General features: G+C 40.2%; 1 protein-coding gene across 1 annotated transcript in view; it reads left to right on the top strand.

Moving 5' to 3' along the window:
• The window catches only part of LOC135554694 (ubiquitin carboxyl-terminal hydrolase 22-like), a 33,937-nt gene extending 26,969 nt beyond the window's left edge, over nucleotides 1-6,968 (top strand). The window contains exons 11-12 of the mRNA XM_064987118.1: nucleotides 3,194-3,343; nucleotides 6,295-6,968. Of these exons, the coding sequence (XP_064843190.1) occupies nucleotides 3,194-3,343; nucleotides 6,295-6,337 (193 nt within the window). The 3' untranslated portion in view covers nucleotides 6,338-6,968. The remainder of the gene's footprint in view (nucleotides 1-3,193; nucleotides 3,344-6,294) is intronic.
• The last annotated feature ends 6,893 nt before the right edge of the window (nucleotides 6,969-13,861 follow it).

Here is a 13,861-nt window from a genome sequence, read left to right on the forward strand (position 1 = left end):
CTGTCCACTGTGTGTGTGTGTGTGTGGTGGACCAGGTATTCTCTGTTTAACTGTCCACTGTCTCAGTGTGTGTGTTGTGGTGGACCTGTCTCTGGTATTCTCTGTTTAACTGTCCACTGTCCAGGTATTCTCTTTTAACTGTCTCTGTGTGTGTGTGTCGTGGTGGACCAGGTATTCTCTGTTTAACTGTCCACTGTCTCAGTGTGTGTGTTGTGGTGGACCAGGTATCTCTGTTTAACTGTCCACTGTCTCAGTGTGTGTGTTGTGGTGGACCAGGTATTCTCTGTTTAACTGTCCACTGTCTCAGTGTGTGTGTTGTATTCTCTGTTTAACTGTCCACTGTCTCAGTGTGGTGTTTAACTGTCTCTGTGTGTGTGTTGTGGTGGACCAGGTATTCTCTGTTTAACTGTCCACTGTCTCAGTGTGTGTGTCGTGGTGGACCAGGTATTCTCTTTTTAACTGTCTCTGTGTGTGTGTTGTGGTGGACCAGGTATTCTCTGTTTAACTGTCTCTGTGTGTGTCTTGTGGTGGACCAGGTATTCTCTGTTTAACTGTCCACTGTGTGTGTCTTGTAGAGGTCGACCCATTATGATTTTTCAACACCGATACAGATTATTGGAGGACCAAAAAAAGCTGATACCGATTAATCGGCCAATTTAAAATAAAAATAAAATATATATATATATATATATATATATATTGTATTTTTTTTCATTGTAATAACGACAATTACAACAATACTGAATGAACACTTATTTTAACTTAATACAATACATTAATAAAATCAATTTAGCCTCAAATAAATAATGAAACATGTTCAATTTGGTTTAAATAATGCAATAAAACAGTGTTGTAAGTAAAAGTGCAATATGTTCCTTGCTCAGAACATGAGAACATATGAAAGCTGGTCGTTCCTTTTAACATGAGTCTTCAATATTCCCAGGTAAGAAGGTTTAGGTTGTAGTTATTATAGGAATTATAGGACTATTTCTCTCTATACGATTTGTATTTCATATACCTTTGACTATTGGATGTTCTTATAGGCACTTTAGTATTGCCATTGTAACAGTATAGCTTCCGGCCCTCTCCTCGCTCCTCCCTGGGCTCGAACCAGGAACACATCGACAACAGCCACCCTCGAAGCAGCGTTACCCATGCAGAGCAAGGGGAACAACTACTCCAAGTCTCAGAGCGAGTGAAGTTTGAAACGCTATTAGAGCGCACCCCGTCAACTAGCTGGTCATTTCACATCGGTTACACCAGCCTAATCTCGGGAGTTGATAGGCTTGAAGTCATCAACAGTGCTTGAAGCACAGCGACGATCTGCTGGCAAAACGCACGAAAGTGCTGTTTGAATGAATGCTTACGAGCCTGCTGCTGCCTACCACCGCTCAGTCAGACTGCTCTATCAAATCATAGACTTAATTATAACATAATAACACACACAAATACGAGCCTTAGGTCATTAATGTGGTAGAATCCGGAAACTATCATCTCGAAAACAAAACGTTTATTCTGTGTGAAATACGGAACCGTTCCGTATTTTATCCAACGGGTGGCATCCATCAGTCTAAATATTGCTGTGACATTGCACAACCTTCAATGTTATGTCATAATTACGTAACATTCTGGCAAATTAGTTCGCAACAACCCAGGCGGCCCAAATTGTTACATATACCCTGACTCTGTGCAATGAACGCAAGAGAAGTGACACAATTTCACCTGGTTAATATTGCCTGCTAATGTGGATGTCTTTCAGCTAAATATGCAGGTTTAAAAATATATACTTCTGCGTATTGATTTTAAGAAAGGCATTGGTGTTCATGGTTAGGTACAGTCGTGCAACGATTGTGCTTTTTTTTCGCAAATGCGCTTTTGTTAAATCATCCCCCGTTTGGCGAAGTTGGCTGTCTTTGTTAGGAAGAAATAGTCTTCACACAGTTTGCAACGAGCCAGGTGGCCCAAACTGCTGCATATACTCTGACTTTGTTGCAAGAGAAGTGATACCATTTTTCTTAGGTAAAAGAAATTAATGTTAGCAGGCAATATTAACTAAATATGCAGGTTTAGAAAATTATAGTTGTGTATTGATTTTAAGAAAGGCATTGATGTTTATGGTTCGGTACACGTTGGAGCAACGACAGTCGTTTTTCGTGAATGCCACCGCATCGATTATATGCAACGCAGGACACGCTTGATAAACTAGTAATATCAACCATGTTTATTAACTAGTGATTAGGATTGATTGATTAATTGTTTTTTATAAGATAAGTTTAACTAGCTAGCAACTTACCTTGGCTTGCTGCATTCGCGTAACAGGCAGTCTCCTTGTGGAGTGCAATGTAATCAGGTTAGAGCGTCAGGTTGCAGAATTGAATCCCCGAGCTGACAAGGTAAAAATCTGTTGTTCTGCCCCTGAACGAGGCAGTTAACCCACCGTTCCTAGGCCGTCATTGAAAATAACACTGTGTTCTTAACTGACTTGCCAAGTTAAATAAAGATGAAATAAAGGTGTAAAAAAAAGGGAAAATACCGATTTCCGAATGTTAATTAATCGGTCGACCTCTAGTGTGTTGTGGTGGACCAGGTAGTCTCTGTTTAACTGTCCACTGTCTCTGTGTGTGTGTTGTGGTGGACCAGGTAGTCTCTGTTTAACTGTCTCTGTGTGTGTGTTGTGGTGGACCAGGTAGTCTCTGTTTAACTGTCTCTGTGTGTGTGTTGTGGTGGACCAGGTAGTCTCTGTTTAACTGTCTCTGTGTGTGTGTTGTGGTGGACCAGGTAGTCTCTGTTTAACTGTCCACTGTCTCTGTGTGTGTGTTGTGGTGGACCAGGTAGTCTCTGTTTAACTGTCTCTGTGTGTGTGTTGTGGTGGACCAGGTACTCTCTGTTTAACTGTCTCTGTGTGTGTGTTGTGGTGGAGCAGGTATTCTCTGTTTAACTGTGTGTTGTGGTGGAACAGGTATTCTCTGTTTAACTGTGTGTCGTGGTGGAGCAGGTATTCTCTGTTTAACTGTGTGTTGTGGTGGAGCAGGTATTCTCTGTTTAACTGTGTGTGCTGTGGTGGAGCAGGTATTCTCTGTTTAACTGTGTGTGTTGTGGTGGAGCAGGTATTCTCTGTTTAACTGTCTGTGTGTGTTGTGGTGGAGCAGGTATTCTCTGTTTAACTGTGTGTGTGTGTGTTGTGGTGGAGCAGGTATTCTCTGTTTGCGGTGGTGAACCACCAGGGCACCCTGGAGAGTGGTCACTACACCAGCTTCATCCGCCAACACAAGGACCAGTGGTTCAAGTGTGACGACGCCATCATCACAAAGGCCAGCATCAAGGACGTGTTGGACAGTGAAGGGTGGGTCATCAGACACCAGACTCCACGGTCCTTTTCTTTAGGAAACAGACTGAAGGAAAGACTGGAGCAGGGAGGGACTACCAATAGAAAAACACAACTATTTGTTTTCTGTTGTAAAATATTTTGACTGTGTTCAGTGGGGTACACTGTAGCAAAACAGGTTTTTTTCAGAGGGAAACAAAAGGTTGTGTTATTGAACAAGTTCAGGTAGTACCTCCAGGTTTCAATCCATTTCCAAATGTTTTCTCTCCACTGAACATAACCCTGACGATCCATTTCAGTCAAGTTACTCTGTTGATTTGGATGTGGAATTTCTGTGGGATTGCAGTTCAATACCCACATCATGTTTAGAACTACCTGTACAACTACTGCTACTACCTGAACGTGTCCAATATGAACACAGATGTCCATTTGTTGTTGCAAAATGTTTTGTGTGGCCGACTGAACACAATGTTAGATTGCCGTCAATTTAGATTTATTTGACCCCAACTCTAGAGGTCGATTCCATCCATAACACATTCTTAGTGTTAACAACCCTGAACAACCCCACACAAACTAACCACATTTAAGTTAACTATTTTCCTGTACCATTACTGCTAATCACATTTAAGTCAAATAGTGCTTTCCCTCTTCTGCTACTAATACTGCTGCCAATACTGCTACTAATACTGCTGCCAATACTGCTAATACTAAATACTGCTGCCAATACTGCTACTAATACTGCTACTAATACTACTGCTTCTAATACTACTAATGCTATTGCTACAACTACTGCTGCTACTTCTATTACTGCTACTGCTGCTACTACTAACTAATACTGCTATTAATACTGCTACTAATACTACTAATACTATTACTAATACTGCTGCTACCAGTACTACTTACTACTACTACAACTACTGCTACTGCTGCTACTACTAACTAATACTGCTATTAATACTGCTACTAATACTACTGCTACTATTACTACTACTGCTGCTGCCAGTACTACTTACTACTACTACAACTACTGCTACTGCTGCTACTACTAACTAATACTGCTATTAATACTGCTACTAATACTACTGCTACTATTAATACTACTGCTGCTGCCAGTACTACTTACTACTACAACAACTACTACTACTGCTGCTACTACTACTAATAATACTAATAATAATAATAATATTCACTATTTAATCTAACTATTTCCCTTTACTACTGCTTACTGCCATAATAATAATACTACTACTACTACTACTACTAATAATAATAATATTCACTTTTAATCTAACTATTTCTTTACTACTACTACTACTAATAATAATAATAATATTCACTTTTAATCTAACTATTTCCCTTTACTACTACTACTACTACTACTACTACTAATAATAATAATAATAATATTCACTTTTAATCTAACTATTTTCCTTTACTACTACTGCTACTACTACTAATAATAATAATATTCACTTTTAATCTAACTATTTTCCTTTTACTACTACTAACTACTACTACTACTACTACTACTACTACTAATAATAATAATATTCACATTTAATCTAACTATTTCCCTTTACTACTGCTGCTACTACTACTACTACTACTGCTGCTACTACTGCTAATACTAATAATAATATTCACATTTAATCTAACTATTTCCCTTTACTACTGCTACTACTACTGCTACTACTACTACTAATAATAATAATAATATTCACTTTTAATCTAACTATTTCCCTTTACTACTGCTGCTACTACTACTACTACTACTACTGCTGCTACTACTACTGCTACTACTACTAATAATAATAATAATATTCACTTTTAATCTAACTATTTTCCTTTACAACAACTACTACTACTGCTGCTACTACTACTACTAATAATAATAATAATAATAATCACATTTAATCTAACTATTTCCCTTTACTACTACTAGTAATAATAATAATAATATTCACATTTAATAATAATAATAATATACTATAACTTTTAATCTAACTATTTTCCTTTACTACTGCTACTACTACAACTACTAATAATAATTAATCTAACTATTTCCCTTTACTACTTACTACTACTACTAATAATAATAATATTTCACTTTTAATCTAACTATTTTCCTTTACTACTACTAATAATAATAATAATATTCACATTTAATCTAACTATTTCCCTTTACTACTGCTGCTACTACTACTACTAACTAATAATAATAATAATATTCACATTTAATCTAACTATTTCCCTACTTGCTACTACTACTAATAATAATAATATTCACTTTTAATCTAACTATTTCCTTTACTACTACTACTAATAATAATAATTTTCACTTTTAATCTAACTATTTCCCTTTACTACTACTACTAATAATAATATTCACTTTTAATCTAACTATTTCCCTTTACTACTACTACTACTACTAATAACTAATAATAATAATAATAATATTCACTTTTAATCTAACTATTTCCCTTTACTACTTACTACTACTACTACTACTACTTCTACTACTAATAATAATAATAATACACTTTTAATCTAACTATTTCCCTTTACTACTGCTAACTACTACTAATAATAATAATATTCACATTTAATCTAACTATTTCCCTTTACTACTGCTGCTTCTACTACTAATAATAATAATATTCACTTTTAATCTAACTATTTCCCTTTACTACTGCTGCTACAACTACTAATAATAATAATATTCACTTTTAATCTAACTATTTCCCTTTACTACTGCTGCTACTACTACTACTAATAATAATATTCACTTTTAATCTAACTATTTCCCTTTACTACTACTACTACTACTACTACTGCTACTACTTCTACTACTAATAATAATATTCACATTTAATCTAACTATTTCCCGTTACTACTACTACTACTACTACTGCTACTATGTCTACTACTAATCACATGTAAGTCTAATAGCTCTTTTCCTTTCCCCTCAGGTATCTGCTGTTCTATCACAAGCAGTTCCTGGAGTATGAGTAGCCTTACCTTGTAGACCGCTGACTCTGCGGAGAACCAACCAACCCAACGCTCAAAGAGATGAGGAACCAACCAATGACTGTGGAACAGAGGACAATAAAACACGAACACACAAACCTACCTGAAACTCTGACTATACCAGTTACTACTACCCCCCTAGACAGGGGTGACAGTCTAACATAAACAATGACTAATAGTGAAAAATCATGCAAAACTTGTTCAAAAACAGCACTGAGCTCCCGGCATCTACTTGACACAACTGAATGGAGAAAGAGAATGAGAAAAAATGGAGATGAGTGAGTGTGAAGGAGCTCTCCCTCTCTCTCCCTCACTCCGCCCCTTTTCTGACGTTGGGGCGGAGCCTTGTCGAGAGTGATTGACAGTTCTGTGGAGAGGAACTCGGAGGGAAGAGGGCACAGTGGGACTCAAACCCCCAAAACTACAGTATTGATTTGTGAATTCTTGTTTCTTTCCTCATGGTGCTCTCGTTTCCACTGAAAAGCATTTACCATACAGTGACGATGGGAGGAGACTGTCCACAGTCTTCATATGCATACACAACTGAATGCAAAAAATATATACTTCAACAACAGAACAAAGTATGGTATTATTTAAAATAAAATAGCAAACAAGATCTAGTTATGATTCTTATCATTTGAATTTAGTTCTGGAATATGCTGTATGATCCTCTAGTACATCTATTTTTTTAAAGAGGAAAAGTGAGAGAACTGAGAGCACGAGACGCCATCCTTGCTAGTTTCCTGGTAAACTCAGCCAAACATGAAAAATGGACTTGGAGCAAACTGAACGTACCCATGTTCAAACTATTTTTTTGTTGATTTATTTTCTTGTTTCATTTTGGTTGAGGGAATATCTATTTTTTAATTTAGCGACTCGTTCATTGAAATAGTTTGTGTACCATTTCTTTCCAGTGTCCACGTTAATCTCATCGTTGTGTTTTGTTGCGGTGCAGTAATGTCCCTTCCTTGCTGTCATGGGACCTTCAGAAGACGTTATTTCCATGTAGGATTCTTTATCGTGGAAAGTGTTGTTGGGTATATAATGATGGTGTTGATTTAAATTGGCTCACTTTTGGCTGTTGACATTTTTGAGCTATAGGTTTCTTGTGGCATTATGAAGTAGAGGCAATGTATTCTCTGTAGCTTGGTCCCAGATCTGTTTGTGCTGTCTTGCTAAAACTCTTATAGTAGCTGGCAAGCCATCACAAACAGATCTGGGACCAGGCCATGGCTATCGGACTGCTGTGGGTCTTTTAGAAGACCTCTGCAACACAGTAGGGTGGATACCTGGGGCAAATTGCTTGCTATTCCCCATATACTGCAGAGACAAATGTAGTTCTCTAGGGAATAGTGGGCCATTTCAAACACAGACCTCTAGAGTCTGTCAACTAAAGCGATGTGCTAACGTAAGCCTCCTGCAACACAGCTTTGCAGGTCTAGGGCAAAACTGAAATGGCTCACTATTCCCTATATAGTGCACTACTTTTTAATTCTGTCCAATAGTTGTGCACTACATAGGGAATAGTGTGCCATTTTGGACGCATGTCCGTCTCTGTCTTAATGTTGCCTTGGGCAATAATACCTCGACGCCTACACCTCTTCTGTTACAAGACTCCGTTGACTGATTTTTGTACTGTTGTTGGGGGGATAAATGGCGATGATGAAGGATTGCACGTACACGGTGGCGCTGTCTGTTTGCTGCACACTCTCCAGCTTTGAATCCATCAGTGTTCTCTTAATATCCACAACAACAACCACATGTGGCTTGTTTAGACCAAGGTTGTGTTCATTAGGCAACAAATAGAGAACTCACAAACGGGGAGGGACTGCTTGGGCTTGTCCAATGAGAAACGCTAATTTAAATGTTCCGTGGCAAAACGTTTTAAAACGTTATCCATTGCGTTCCCTGACGACCCAATGTGTCTTGTGGTAGGTTGCCTCTGCAGTGCAGTAACACAGTGCTCTATCCTATCAGTATGCTGTCTGAATTCTGAGTCTAAAAAGAAAGAACACAAATGTGTTGTTGGGTATTTTATGTTTGAATATCACTGTGTATGTAAAGTTTTAAAAAGAAATGTGGGAAAATGTATACCACATTGATACCGCAACACTTTGGGTCTGGTCCAGCTGCTCGGGAAACAAACAAACAATACAAATAAATAAAACATATCTATCCTCAGGTCTGGTACAGATAGTCCATTATTGAACCCTGAGTCAGAAAAGATGGTTGAAGAACAGAGAAATCACACATTTAAATGGTCGCATCACCAAGGCTTCCGATGAGAAGAGCGCCACCCAGAGGTCAATCAGGAACGCAGCCCTAAAGTGTAAGAAGGTGAGAGGAGAGACATTGTCCGTTTAGTGATTAAACTCAAAAAAACTCATGTGGTCCTTTTTTCTCTTTAATTAGAACATACTCTGTCTCCATTGCCTGATTTCTGCCGTTTCAAATCTATTCCATCTTTTCTCTAGTGCAGTGTGCAGTTTCGTGGTGTTGAATGACAGCGTTTGGATAGAAATGCATTTAGTAGAAATGAATGTCCGATAGAAAGAATAGGAAATGATGTCAGCTATTCAATCTTTAAAGCTCAGTGTTTCCCGTCACTGAATACATCCCTGTTGGTAAACCACCAACACAGAGACAGAAGATGGAGAACTGCCTGCCACAGATGTGGATACTAGTTTCCCTGAAGCCCTCTATAGTGTAGTTTGGGGCGGCAGGGAGCCTAGTGGTTAGAGATCCTCCGTGTGCACAGTTGTGTACGTCATCCATTTCGTATGTTATCGAATGTGTATGTGCTTAAGATCCCGTTCAAGCTCTTTTGATGCATGATGCTTACTAACTTGTTTCTCTTGCTGTGTCACTCTGTTTGCCTGAAGCCTTCCATAGTAGTTAGACTCGTTCCAATACATCCTAGTGGAGTCGATAACCTCATGGTAGCTTTAGGAAATGTCAGTTTAGATGGCATATTATGCCTTACTTCATTCTCAGGTCCTGCAGCCTAAGAATTGACCACTCCCACTCTTTGTGTCTACAGTCGTAGCCCAAGGTTTTGAGAATAACACAAATATTAATTTTCACAAAGTCTGCTGCCTCAGTGTCTTTGGATATGTTTGTCAGATGTTACATTTCATAAGTGTCAAAGGCATTTATTGACAATTACATGAAGTTGTAATTATTTTTCAAGACCTCTGCAATCCGTCCTGGCATGCTGTCAATTAACTTCTGGACGACATCCTGATGGCAGCCCATTCTTGCATAATCAATGCTTGGAGTTTGTCAGCATGTGTGGGTTTTTGTTTGTCCACCCACCACTTTGAGGATTGACCACAAGTTCTCAATGGGATTAAGGTCTGGGGAGTTTTGTGGCCATGCACCCAAAATGTTGATGTTTTGTTCCCCGAGCCACTTAGTTATCACTTTTGCCTTATGGCAAGGTGCTCCATCATGCTGGAAAAGGCATTGTTCGTCACCAAACTGTTCCTGGATGGTTGGGAGAAGTTGCTCTCGGAGGATGTGTTGGTACCATTCTTTATTCATGGCTGTGTTCTTAGGCAAAATTGTGAGTGAGCCCACTCCCCTGGCTGAGAAGCAACCCCACACACGAGCGGTCTCAGGATGCTGTACTGGTGGCATGACACAGGACTGATGGTAGTGCTCACCTTGTCTTCTCCGGACAAGCTTTTTTCCGGATGCCCCAAACAATCACGAGGGGGATTCATCAGATAAAATAACTTCACACCAGTCCCCAGCAGTCCAATCCCTGTACCTTATGCAGAATATTAGTCTTTGCTGCCTTTCTTGACACCAAGCCATCCTCCAAAAGTCTTCTCCTCACTGTGCGTGCAGATGCTCTCGCACCTGCCTGCTGCCATTCCTGAGCTCTGTACTGGTGGCGCCCTGAAGCCTTCTTCACAACAATTGAACCGCTCTCCTTGAAGTTCTTGATGATCCGATAAATGGTTGATTTAGGTGCAATCTTACTGGCAGCAATATTGGCAATATCACCTGTGAAGCCCTTTTTGTGCAAAGCAATGACGACGGCACTTGTTTCCTTGCAGGAAACCATGGTTGACAGAGGAAGAACAATGATTCCAAGCACCACCCTCCTTTTGAAGCTTCCATTCTGTTATTCAACCTCAATCAGCAGAGTGATCTCCAGCCTTGTCCTCGTCAATTCTCACACCTGTGTTAACGAGAGAATCACTGACATGATGTCAGCTGGTCCTTTTGTGGCAGGGCTGAAATGCAGTGTAAATGTTTTTGGGGGATTCAGTTCATTTGCATGGTAAAGAGGGACTTTGAAATTCATCTGATCACTCTTCATAACATTCTGGAGTATATGCAAATTGCCATCATACAAGCTGAGGCAGCAGACTTTGTGAAAATTATATTTGTGTCATTCTCAAACTTTTGGCCACGACTGTATGTTTCCATTGTTTCGGTGAGGTTTTCACTGTTTGGGTGGTGATTGGCTGAGGCTGCTCTGTGGTCTCACAGGTATATAGTACAACATGACTACAATAGTTCTATATTAATAAATGGGACACCATTCACCTTTCCTGGAAATCCTTTTAATGTATGTCTGTAGACTGCACATTGCAAGAGTAGAGATTTGACTGCACTTCTACTGCAGTAGCTAGCTATACTGTCAGTGCTACCGGGGCAATTTTAGTTTGGAGGAAGGCTGTTGCTAACCTACACTCTTTGGTTCAGGACTTCAGGATGCCATGTGGGGATGAGAGAGATGGTTGTTTGCTGTGCTCCTGCATGGATACTGGATGGACTGGTGTGGAACTAAAGTCACTTGATGGATTACTTTTGTGTACATTGTCCATTGAGTTGTTTTTTTTAGTCCAAGACAAGTGTGTGAAGGAAACCGCCCCTAGACTTTCCAGAAGTGACTGTTTCCCTATCATTATTAGATGATGGAAGACAGGAGTACAGGCCTTGGTAAGGTATGGAATTATCTGGTTATGTCTGCTGTGGGGAGGACCGGCTCATGGTAATGACTGGGGCGGAATCAGTGGAATGGTGTCACATCAAGCACATGGTTTCAATGTGTATGATGCCATTCCATTTGCTCCGTTCCGGCCATTTATTATGAGCCGTCCTCACCTCAGCTCCCTCCACTGTCGATTCAGAAATCACAGGCCTGAGTAGGAAAAGACACCATGGAGAATCTAGTCACTGTTTCATGTAGTAGTGTATTTTCACCACAGAGGGCCAGTGTTTCACTGAATGTTCCTGGGCCCTGATAGGGACGTGACGTGACTAAATGTATTCTGTTTTTGGATTTCGGGATTATTAATCAATTCTCGAATCTCTTACACTTATTAAAGTCAGGATTTAGGCTTACTGTGTACATCATTATGATGGACAATGTGGTAAGGAGATCAACTCTCAAGCTTTTCATGAAGAAGCACACGCACACATGCCACTGCAATATTTTTATGAGCAAACAAAGGAACAATATTTCTAAGGAACAGCAATAATATTAACAATGCTAACTATATATTTTGTACAAAAACATTACATAATGTCAGAATGGAATCGGAGAGAGAGAATGCCCCTGAGCAATACTAATTCCTTGTACAGAGGCAAACAAATTAAACCATTCAGCAACAGACTCCAGTTGAGAAGAGTGGAGTGGGTAGAAGTTGTCCCTAACCACTGATACAGGGTCAATCTTGTCTCCCTTGGTGGTAATGCTTGAGGGTAGGTGATACATTGTCCTATTAGGAAGCTGTCCTAGTGTGGACAGGAGCATGTCCTAGTGTGGACAGGAGCATGTCCTAGTGTGGACAGGAGCGTGTCCTAATATGGACAGGAGCGTGTCCTAGTGTGGACAGGAGCGTGTCCTAGTGTGGACAGGAGCGTGTCCTAATGTGGACAGGGCGTGTCCTAGTGTGGACAGGGCGTGTCCTAGTGTGGACAGGGGAGTGTCCTAGTGTGGACAGGGGCGTGTCCTAGTGTGGACAGGGGCGTGTCCTAGTGTGGACAGGGGCCTGTCCTAGTGTGGACAGGGGCCTGTCCTAGTGTGGACAGGGGCCTGTCCTAGTGTGGACAGGGGCCTGTCCTAGTGTGGTCACCGTAAGATAATCAACCATCATCATCCATAGCAACTTCTATCTACTGAGAATATTAGTAGTAATGGACACATGGTGAATGGAGGCTATAGAGTTGCCCTTTATATCACAATAACCATGTTGGCTCGCTATTTGCAACAGTTCTACAACAGCCTGAAACTTTGTATAGCTAATAACATATCAATTTACGTCAGCACTTGTAGGATGTGTAGTCATGGTCCCCATTCTGTAAGGTCTATAGACAATGTAGCCAAGCCAGGGTGCCATGGTTGGATGAAAATGTGCTGCTATCCTAACATATTACCCACTGCAGGTTGTAAACAAACAACAGCATGTAATATTGTAATCTCAAATGAAGTGTAATAAGCATGAGAAATGTAAAAGAAACGATAAGGCCATGGTCAGTTTTTTTATTAGTCAAAAAAGCTCTGAAAAGGTTTTTCACAAAGCAAAGATACAGCGGCCACTCAATGGAGGTAGAAGCCTGATTATGGAGCCTGTGCTCTCATTCACACGGAACAGTATTGTTAACCACTGCTCTGTCAATTGTAAATAAAATGTGATGGTATTCAAAATGTAAAGACAATCCAATAGTTTATATCATAGGAGGCTGCTGAGGGGAGAACGGCTCATAATCATGGTTGGAACGGAACAAAGGGAATGGCATCAATGGCACTTTGGATCAGGTGAACCTTTATGGAAGAGGAGAAGGCTTTGTACTGACTGTTCTAGCTAGATCTACAGTATAGTACACACTACCATATAGGCATAGATCCATCCACAGGTTATACCTGTGAGATTTAGGGAGTAGAATTAACACTGCTGCACCCCTGTAGAGGGGTACAATGTTTTCTAGCCCTTCTCAAAGTCACATCGCTCAGACTGGAGGCCTCAGCGTGACCTCTGACCTCCCAAAGCGAGGGCACACTGGGAACGGAGGTCAATTCAACGTCTATTCCACGTTGAAATGACGTGGAAACAATGTTGATTGAACTAGTGTGTGCCCAGTGGTAATGGTCCATATGCCAGTGTGCCAGAGCTGACCTGTCAGGCAGTGTGGGATAGGTTGGTGATTGTCCTGCCCTGGGCCTGGGTAGCCTGTGATGAGCTCAGCATCTCAAACACAACATGACTCGGCAAGCCTGAAGACCAGCTATAAAATGTGGGTCAGATGCAGGTCAAACAGCTGCCAAAATAAAGGTAACTATTTCAAATAATGAATCCACGATGCGGTAGAGATTTATCAGTGTTTGTAGACCTGCAGTGTTTCTGACGACTGTCATTTTGAATTGTAACTGATCGGACTGTGGATTTGTTCTTTGGGCTTTGAAGAAATGATGCTTGATGGAGAAACAGATTAGCACTGCTTAATTTACAGCAAAGAAGACCACTACAGTATTCAATACCTGCTGAAGCA

This window comes from Oncorhynchus masou, chromosome 14 (genome assembly GCF_036934945.1).
Source record: "Oncorhynchus masou masou isolate Uvic2021 chromosome 14, UVic_Omas_1.1, whole genome shotgun sequence".
Taxonomy (NCBI): Eukaryota; Metazoa; Chordata; class Actinopteri; order Salmoniformes; family Salmonidae; genus Oncorhynchus; species Oncorhynchus masou.